Source organism: Enoplosus armatus, chromosome 9 (assembly GCF_043641665.1).
Source record: "Enoplosus armatus isolate fEnoArm2 chromosome 9, fEnoArm2.hap1, whole genome shotgun sequence".
NCBI lineage: Eukaryota > Metazoa > Chordata > Actinopteri > Centrarchiformes > Enoplosidae > Enoplosus > Enoplosus armatus.
In genome coordinates, this window is record NC_092188.1 from 9,665,099 (window position 1) to 9,675,276 (window position 10,178).

At 48.0% G+C, this 10,178-nt stretch overlaps 1 protein-coding gene across 1 annotated transcript; it reads right to left on the reverse strand.

Moving 5' to 3' along the window:
* Nucleotides 1–1,450: 1,450 nt before the first annotated feature.
* Nucleotides 1,451–9,797, reverse strand: atn1 (atrophin 1). The gene is made up of 9 exons (XM_070911423.1): nt 9,771–9,797; nt 9,202–9,303; nt 8,698–8,817; nt 5,674–8,519; nt 5,283–5,499; nt 3,646–5,140; nt 2,384–2,527; nt 2,009–2,189; nt 1,451–1,484 (listed from the first exon to the last, which is right to left on the reverse strand). The coding sequence occupies exons 1-9, from the start codon at nt 9,795–9,797 to the stop codon at nt 1,451–1,453; spliced, it is 5,166 nt and encodes a 1,721-aa protein (XP_070767524.1).
* Between the last annotated feature and the right edge of the window lie 381 nt (nt 9,798–10,178).

The window sequence follows — 10,178 nt, forward strand, 5'->3', positions numbered from 1 at the left end:
TATCAATCAAATGCCACATCAATATGAGGAGTTTTTATTGCATGAATAAAGAAAAGGGATGCAGACTTTAGGCATCTGGAGAACCCTGTAAGACAATTTGTGTAGGAAGAGTACATAATTTTAGCAAAAAATGAAAGCTGCAATGTTGTTAAGTTTGTTTAGACAGACAGACTACATGTCCTAAAATTTGAGTTAGCAGTGATTCTGTCTTGCAACGTGAAGGCCATATTCACTGATCCGTGTCCGTTTGAAGGAGATTCCTCCAGCCGGACACGGTGAGAACACACACAGCCCTGAGCCTTCAGCAGTGTCCGTAAATCACACTCTCACAGCTCCTCCTTTCTTTCTCCTTTTCATTTTCTCCCTTAATATATTTTTTTCTCTTCTTTTCATTTTTACAGTGCAGTAAGGAATGCTCGCTCTACAGGGTGGCTGGTGTTCACTGGAGCGACTCAACTCCCATGTCTCACACTCATCCCATGTGTCTCCTATTAGCCACACTCACCAAGAGAGGGAGGGACCGGCCGACTGAGAGAAAGAGGGGGGAGTCAGAGAGAGAAAGAGAGAGAGAGAGAGAGGGGGGAGGGGGAGGATAGTGAGGAATTTGATATGCTTTGTGCATGAGTGACTTGTATAAAACAAAGACAGAGCAAATAGTCTGAATGTATGTGAGAGGGGGGAAAAACAGTGCACGCATGAAGACGCAAGAGACTAGCAAAAAAAGATTATAATTTATTTCCAGATTTTTTTGCCTTCATTTGCATCTTGTTTCACAAGGTAAAATTGAAAATAAAAAATAAAAATAAAAACCGACTGCCATACCATGAAAATGTAAAAAAATAATACAAATAATATGTACTGTATATATAATTATATCATTATCAACAAACAGACGACATTAATCATAATAACAATACTATTGATCATAAACATAACATAACACTAATTGCTGGTCTCATGCATATAGAACGCCCCTCAGATACAAAGGAGGGGGTAATTACTAAAAATAGAACCAAAAGTTCCACCAGTTCAGAATAAGCGCCTAGCTACATGCAATGACATAAAAGAGACTCATGTACACATTCCTTCTGGCATCAAGTATTTTACACATACTGTACTTCACTATTGCCGCCCCCATCTAATATACTGTACAGAGCACAATACAAAACAGGACTGGAGTTTGAGAACGTTACGCAGGGAAGCGCTGGAGTCCGGACCTTCACTGTGGTGCAGTTAGCAGGGACAGTGGGCAACATTTTCACGCCCTCCTCCCTCTTCTGTTAATCCTTCGAAATCTTCTTGTTTTCTTCAGCGAATTCCCTGTCCATTAGTCCAGCTTTTGTTTTGAGTCTTTGTTCCTTCATTGTTTTCAGTGCTTTTGTTTTGCGTTTAATTTTGCACACATTCTCCCTCGGGGCTTCTCCATGCTGCTCTTCGTTGTGCCCCTCCCTCACAGGGTCTTGTCACTTTCTTTCTTCAGGTGACTGAAAGGTCAAAGGAGAAACCATGTTAAGAGTGCAATTTCAAGTTCGGACAGGGATCACAGACAGCTAAGGTTGGGGTTCAATTTCATCTCAGACAATTGCAGCTTAACACTTTTATTCGCAAAATATCGTGTGTTTTGTGATACACTTTAAAAGCTTTATTTGAATCCATAGATTGCATTTTACAGGATTCAAATGTGTACAGAAGTTATGTACATATAGACACTTAGGGAGAGAAAACTACCTTTTTACAGCTGAGATGCAACAGAATTTTTCCATCTTTCTAACTACTTTTTTCTTTGGTAGGTCGGCCAATTGTAACCCAGTTTGTGAATATGCTCAAGGCTGCCAAATGTCAGTTGTGATGGGAATTTTTCACGATTTTCTAAAATTTTATAAGCAGACATTATCAATTAATCTGATTAATCGACAATGAAAACAATCCTTTGTTGCAACCTTACAGAACATATTCAGTCCCTAATGCATTGACAGTGGCAGTTACAATGGACACACAGCCTCTGTACCTGTAATACTCGTCCTGGGTGAGGGAGTGGTGGTGATGGTGATGGATCCACTGTTGTTCCAGGGCCAGTCTCTGGATCTGCAGCTCTGCGCTCTGGGCCTGCTGCATGGCCTGGAGCTGATGGGCTGCTGACATGGGACCCGTGAGGGAGGGCGGCTGGGGCAGGTCACGGAAAGGAGCACCTGTAAAAGACACAGAGAAGAAAGAGGAGGGGCAGGTGGAGATACAAAAGGAAAACGGAGAAATAAAGGGGAAAGGGGCACCAAGGTCAATCATCATCATCACACTCAAAAAGTGTCTTCATGAACTTTCAACACTGTGGAGTTTTTAGAGAAAGAAACTGAACAAGTACATGGACGTGGAGCCTTCTCCTCACCGAACAGCTGTTGGCGGAGCACCTCGCTGTCAGTGAGGGGGTGAGCCAGGATGGGGGTGCCTAGTGTGGCTCCTGGGTAAGGCAGGCGTGCCAAAGGAGACCCCGATGCCAACGGGTCCATCAGGGGGTGAACCCCGCCCGTCGCTGGATGCCAGTGATGTAATAGGAAATACAGGATATATTCAATAAGAGTCAAATCATTGAACTGAAAACAGAGATGATGCACACAGCATGAAAAGGCCTTATTGGTACATTTAATTGATTGGTAACACATGAACAGCAAAGACAGTTGAATGAAGTCAGAGAAATTTGGATTCTGGATGCAACTCAAATTCAGTGATAAGTGGAAAAAAGGTTTTCTGTGACACACTGTACTTTGGAAATAACATTTAAAGTTTAAATATGTATGAATTCTTTCAAACAAAACAAAAGGCTTCTGACTGGTGTTACCAATCTGAGATCTGAGTAAACAAACATCTCTTTAAGAACAAGTGAACTTGATCAAATGGGTCAGACGTCTCAGAGAAAACTATGACTCAATATCACTTGAAATAATAGAAAGCCGGTGTTAAATTCTGAACTACACTAATACAAAAATTATTTATATTAGAGTTAAAGGATAAGGCTGGCGTCGTTCTTTGTTTTTCTTACTGTCCACATGGAAAATTCCCATGAAAAGACCAAAACCATCAGTGTGTTAGTCTATCTCTCAATACTTTCCAAATTCCCTGCCCTGTCTGTGGCAAACAACCTCAAGCCCATTTGTTCCTACTGAAGATGTAAATATTTAAAAAGGGGTCATAAATATATGTAGTTTAAAAAAAGGCTCAGTAATCTTCTACAACAGCTGAGCATTGTGGTTTTTAGCAAATGTTGAGTAAATAGTGCATTTGTTTGGGTCTATTTTCAGACCATGGATTAAGACACATTTGGTGTATCAATCCCACACACACTGCAGCACAGTGTGTCAAAATAAACTACAGTGCTTATGTTCATCGTAAAGAAGGAACATGTCATCCAGTGCAATGGTTTGGCTTTTAGATTTGCTTTTAATAGTTTTTGGACAACAATGGAGGTCTATGGTCTATAGAATATTGCTAGCCTTATCCTTTCATTTTTTAGTACACAAATCTTGCATGCGTCAAGCCTTAAAAATTAGTTTTTGAATACAAATGTTGCAAAATGTTTTTGGAGCACCACATCTGTGTAATCTCACGGCAGTTGATACTGACAACAACAGCATTGTTAGTAACAGTGGGTACCTGTGTCTTGCTGGTGCAGGTGAAGATGTGAGTGGATATGTGAATGCTGGTGATGATGAGGTGTCACGTTTAACATCTGAAGACGCCCCAGATTCTCTCCTCCACCTCCTCCACCAGTTCCTCCTCCACTTCCCCCTCCTCCTCCGCCTCCACCACTTCCTCCCCTTTCTCTCTCCCTTTCTCTTTCTCGCTCTCTGTCCCCAAAGGCCGGCAAAGTTGCTCTGTCTCTGTCCCTCTCCCGCTCTCTTTCCCCACTCCTGTCTCGCTCATAAGAGGCAGGAGAGCGAGTGGGAGTGGGGTAGGTCTCAGGGGGAGCGGCTGGGGCAGGGGCTGGTGGCAGATGAGAGGACAGGGAGCTGGGAAAAGAAGAATGGGGGACTGGGTGATGAAGTGAGGCGGCGTTGGTGGTTGGCGGAGCAGGTGGAGGAGGAGCTGGTGGAGGAGCAGCAGGGCCTGCTGGGGCTGGGGGGGCAGCCGGTGGTGCAGATGATGGGTGAGAGGGCAGAGAGGGTGGGAGGAGAGATGAAGGGGGTGGATTGGACAGGGACTGAGGGGCAGGAGGGTTGGGAGGTCGAGTTACTGGGGCCAGAGACGGGTTCTGGAGGTGTGGGGGGCCAGCGGGAGCTTGGGGAGGAGGAGTGCCATAAAGTGACACCTCATTAGCTCCCACTGCACCTCCTCCAAGGAGCAGGGAGTGTGCATGCGCATGGGCATTGGCATGGGCATGATGAGAATGAGCAAGGGCAAGAGCTGCAGGATCAGGTATGGACCCTGGTGGGTAAACCCGGTCATCACTCTTAAATTCAAATCCTGGCTTTATTCGATCTCGATGTGCAGCCATTGCATGAGGAAAGCCGACTCCTCCTAACCCTGCACCCCCAATTCCTCCAGGTATTGGGCCTCCTGCCATCCCAGCAGGGCCTCCAACACCTGGACCCCCTTCAAGGCTGCCACCATACAAAAAGCCCAATATGGCTGCAGCTGTAGCTGCATCAGTTGGCAGGTGATGCGGGTGGCCTAAAGCATGGTTCTGGAACTGAGGGAGGAAAAATGAGGGGTGGACATGGGGGTGGCCATGGTGAATTTGTTGGTGGTGTGCCTGGGCACGACTCACTGCCCCAAGTGGAGACATAGCATGAGGGCGAGCATACTCGCTCAGGGTTCTCAGCGCTGGGGTGTCAGGTCCTAGATATGGACCTCCTAAACTTATTCCCAGGGCTCCCTGAGGGCCAACCACCGCTGATGCACCCCCCATGGATGGCAGGAGGAGGGAGTGGGGGATAGAGTGAGCGAGGGTGGGATGGAGATGGTGTGCTGGAGGAAGGTGAGCATGCGGGTGTGAGGGATGATGCTGGGGGTGAGGGGGAGCATGGACAGAGTTGCACGAGGAAGAGGAGGAAGAAGATGAAGGGTCGAGGATGATAGAAGATGAGGAGGGGAAGAAGAGAGAGGAGCCCTGGCGACCCCCTCCAGTGGCATTGATGTCCTTCTGCTGCTGCAGAGAAAACAGTAAAAGACAGTAAATCACATCTGCCCTGATCTGCTTTACTCCCCTCCCATTAAAGTGATCAATTTAATCTACATCAAATCCATTAAATCTGACACGCTACATAATTATCACGCTCAAATGTGCACACCTGTAGATGTCGATCCAGTTCCCTCTCACGCTCACGCTCCCTCTCTCGTTCCCTCTCTTTTTCTCTTAGGTCTCTGGCCCGCTGCTCGACCTCCCTGCGCGCCCTTTCAATCACCTCATTCCTCTTTTTCCACAGTTTGGAGCCGTCCAATGGGACAAAGAGGACATCGCTGCGGGCACAGGAATTCCCGCTGCCACGATCAAGGACCTTGTGAAACCTAGACACGAGTGACACAGCAGTGTAGTACATCATTACTACAACCATCAGGAGTCAGAAACACCATCATAACTGTTATCATTACTGTTAATTACATCTGATCACATATAGAGGGACTGAGCAGAGTGACACATTGACAATCTCAAATAGGATGATAATGTCATTTTGACTTTACCGTGCTGATTGGCTGGCGTGGATGGGAATATCTACAGGTTTGGGTTCAGGAGAGGGACTTCTCAACACTGGTGGTGGGCTTTCGCTCTCTTCCCTTTCTTCTATTGGTTCCTCTTTGATAACAGGTGTAGGAGGTGGGCCTGAATCCGAATGTCCGTCTCCACCAGGGAGTGAAGAACTGGAGGCTGGGGTCGAAATGCTGTTATTGTTGGCTGAGTTACTAAGAGGTGGAGGTCCTTTTGAGACATTTTGAGGTGAGAGTGATTGTGAGTTGGTATTGCTGCTATTGGGTGCGCTACTGTTGCTATTGCTGTTGGCCATGTTACTGCTGCTGTTCCCATTGGAGTGGTACGTTCCACTGAATGGAGGGTGGCTGTTCAAAGTGCCATGGAAAGGGGAGGGGCGACATCCTGGTGAACAGCTGGATGACACGCCTGGCCCAGGAAGTGGCATGTTGGGGCCAGAGGAGGAGCCAGGGGGAAAAGATGAGAAGCCTCCCATCTGATTTGTGGATGGGCTGGGTAATGGAGATAGGGGTGTTGGAGGAGTCTGGGCAGAGGACTGGTAGTGTGGGGGACGTACATTGGGTGCCATACCTGATGGGGGTGGCTGGGTATGGGAGGTTTGAGGTGGGGGTAGAGGAGGCTGAGGTGGTGGTGGAGGGGGATAAGGAGCATTTGGAGCGTGTCCATGATGGCTGGAAGAGGAGGAAGGCGAGAGTGCAGGAGGTTGATTTGGGCCTCCACGGTTTTGGTACAGAGCAGGCTCTCGCAGGCTTGAGTCTCTCTCTCTGTCTCTGGGCCCGGACTGGTAGTGGGGGTGAGGTGGGTGGGGGTGATGGGTTCCTCCAGCCCCTGAATACTCTCGTCCCAGGGTTGGAGTCACTCCAGGGGGGCTATGGTACTCTCGATTTGTGCCAGTGGAAGGAGGCGCTCCAGCAGCAAAGTCTTTTCCGCCAGTGGGAGGATACTCTCTGTGAAAGTGGTCTGCTCCAGAGGAGGGGGTTTGTGCCTGGTCCATGGGAGGAGGGAAGTCTCGGTTGGATGAGTTTGGGGGATGTGGGTGGGGGTGTGAGGGCAGGGAGGAATGGGAAGGGTGACTGGGGTTGTTTTGGGGTGATGCAGGTGGGTCTCGGTTCAGCATGGGGGTGACAGGTAGCCCGCTGGTTGAACTTGGGGGGTTTCCTTGGGGGATGGAGTTGTTGTTTGGATTACTGTTGCCAACAACCTCTCGTGTCTGACCCCCAAACTCACCCCATCTGCCTCCATCTTTGTCTCTGGGATGCACCCCTCCAGTTCCATTGGGTCCAAAGTCTCTACTCTGGTTTTGGTTTGGCAGAGGAAACTCCCTCCCTGCATCCCGTTCCCTTTCCCTTTCTCGCTCTCTGTCTCTGAAAGCTGGACCAAAATCTCTTCTTTCAGGACCCAAGTTAGATCCATCTCTCCCAGAGCCTTGGAACTCGCGGTTCTGACCCACTGACAGACCCCCAAACTCCCTGCCTTGGATGCTGTTGGACCCGCCCATCCCACCACAAGTACTATTACTATTACCTCCGCTACTATTGTTGCTGCTGTTGCCGATGGGAGCAGAGAACTCTCTGTTGATCTCCCTCCCCCCACACTCCCCCCTCACTCCCCTCTCCCTCTCTCCTGCAGCCCCCCTTTCTCTGTCCCCTCCCCCTCCAGCGTACCTGGGAAGGTACTCCCTGTGGGGGTGGGGGTGAGGATGGGGTAGGTAAGAAGGGTGGGAGGAGGAGTGGCGAGAGGATGGAGGGTTGTAAACAGAGGGAAGTTGCTGCTGCTGCACTGGGGGCTGGTGCTGTGGTTGGTGTGGGTGGTGGTTACCAGGGTAACGGGTGTAGCCCCAGCTCCCCTGGCAACCAGTTGGTGTGCCACCCTGCCAGCTGGTGGAGCTGTAGTGGTGAGGGTGGGTGGAGGGTTGGGTCTGAGGCTGGGACTGTGGCTGGGCGACAGTCTGTGGCACCAGAGAAGGAGGAGTGGACTGAGCCTTGTCCAGGAGTTTGTCTGCCTTTTCTATTTTGTCTCTTTCCGTCTTAACCTCAGCAGGCAGGTTTTGTCCCCCAAGCTCCAAGGGCTTCAGGGCAGGTGGAGGAGGAAGAGGTGGGGGCAAAGATAGGGGAATGTTGGGGCTGTTATGGGAAAAATCTCCTCCCGAGATAGTTGTCTTGGTCACACACTGTGTGCTGGCTTTGGAATTCATTCTGTTGCCACTAAGTGCACCGTCAACACCTGTGGGTCCACCATACTCAACTTTGCACATCAATTTGGAGTCCAAGGAGAAATAAGACTTCCTCCCGCTATTGCTGTCGTTTGATGAATCCCCTGCTCCACGGAGAGAGGGAGGCAGACCAGAGGAAGAGCATGGAGTAGAGGGGGGCTTAAGAGACGGACAGTCTTCAATTCGTGCATCCACATCCCGCTTTTCTCCATCTCCACAGGACTCCTCCCCTCTCCCCTCTCGTAGCGCTCTCCTATCCTCTCCTGACACCTTCCCCACTCCTCCCTCCTTGCCTTTCTCCCGTTCCCTCTCTCCTTGCTTTGGTGAATCGGGGCCATCGGAATCAGAGTCCAGGCTACCCAAAGGAGAAGCGGAGAGACTTGGAGACGAGGAACGATTGTCCTGGTCTATATCCCGCCCACTGCTTAGACTACTGCTGCTATTGGCCAGGCTCCCTACAACTGAACTCCTACTGCCCTGGGATTGGCCGTCTTCATTGTCACTCTCACGGGATTGGCTGGCAACCGAGGTTGGAGGTGGGACAGTGGAAGGAGCCGAGCTGTCAGTCGAGTGTGTTGATGTTGGAGGGTTTGGGGTAGAGGCCGATTCCTGACAAGAAAAGATCATTTGTGGATGAGGTAAAACATGTAATTGGCTGTCTATACATATTTGTGGAAGCAAAGAATATATCTCTTAACAGCTTAGACAGTGCCTTTTGGATGATTTAGCTGAATCAAAGCTTTATAATTAGTCTTTATATAACAGGTTGATGAAATGTAACACAAACCTGAACTTTCTGCCTCTTTGGAGGAGACACAAGTTCCTCCCCCTCACTCTCTGATGAATCATGGCCTTGTGATCTGCGACTGAAGCGATTTCCAGCCAATTCCTCACCAGCACCTCTTTGCTAAAACAACACAAGACTTTTAATTCTGTAGTGATGCCTTTGAATCCTTAACAGGCCTATGACTGTTTTTAGAACAAAGCCACAGCATGCACACACACACACACACACACAAAACATCAATGTCGAACATGAAACATCAAAGATTTCAATGTGCTAAGCTGTAAAACACACTATCGAACAATACTGACACTGCAAGGGTATGTCGGTGGCAATCAAACTGATGACTCATACATAGACAGCACACACACACACACACACACACAAATCCAATACACAGAGACAGTTCTTTATTCTTCATGACTCTTGCACTTGCATGCACACACGTAAACTTATGGCCAAAACAATGGCAGGAAAGAGAAAGAGGCACAAGAGGTAGGCTCTAACCGTCTGTCTATCGTTGCGTTCAGCACGAGTGGGGCTAGCATGCGGGCGTCTTCCCCTTCTCTCCTCACTCGCCCCCCGCCGTCGCCCACTGCGCATGGGCATCTGCAAAACCCAAAGTCCAGCAAAAGAGGAAAATATGGAAGGTAGGGGTCAGCATTAGTTACAGGAATAAGGAGATACAAACAGAGAAATAAGGAGATGTGTAGTGAAAATAGAGTTAATACAAGCCAAAAGAATGTCAAGTTCGTTCAATTCAAGGTGGAATGTAGCAAGGGCAACAACAAGTTGAGAATAAAAAGGGGAGGGAGGTGAAAAGAAGAACAGGGAATAATAGAGAGAAAGCAGAAGGACACAGAGAAGAGAGAAGAAATTATAAGCAGAGGGAAGAATGAAATACAAACGTGGAATCTCCAAATAAATAATTTACATCTTAGTCATCACGGTTATTATGAAATACTATCACATATTGAACTAATTATGTTGTAGCCATACTCTCAAATGTACTGCATTTGGGCAGGTACACAATCCCTGACATCCTCGTAAAAAATAGATGTTGGCCTTGTTCCTACCGATTCTTTGTGTGTCCGTGTTTTCATTATTTCTTCTTTAAAACGTCCATTTTACAACACAAGCCATTGCAGGGACTGAACTGGTTCCTGTTGCTTACTGACTGGGCTGTGTGTTACACCATGAGAGCTACCAAAACCTGTAAAGAAGCATAAACAAAGAAGGCATTATTCAGTCTTTATCTGCATGGAAACCCTACAGAGAATTCAATGTTTTGCCAAAGGACATTAGTTCGTGTAAGGATGCAGTAATAAGCATGTTGTTTGCTGTCTGCACCGAGTGTGGAGTTCAAGAATGTGTGACATTACGAAAACATCTGAGTTTCAAACTGCAAAAGCACTGTTACAATATTTAAATTCCCAGCATGCTTCACACTGTATTGGCACAACTGCTTTTCACTGCGCTCAAAA

Bases quoted from the DNA above. Each gene is read 5' to 3' on its own strand.
- atn1 (XM_070911423.1), bottom strand. From the start codon at position 9,797: ATGAAAACACGGACACACAAAGAATCG. The intron at 8,818-9,201 runs GTTAGAGCCTAC...GTGTTGTTTTAG, and splicing joins AACGCAACGATAGACAGACG to CAAAGAGGTGCTGGTGAGGA. The intron at 1,485-2,008 runs GTACAGAGGCTG...TTGACCTTTCAG, and splicing joins ACCCAGGACGAGTATTACAG to TCACCTGAAGAAAGAAAGTG.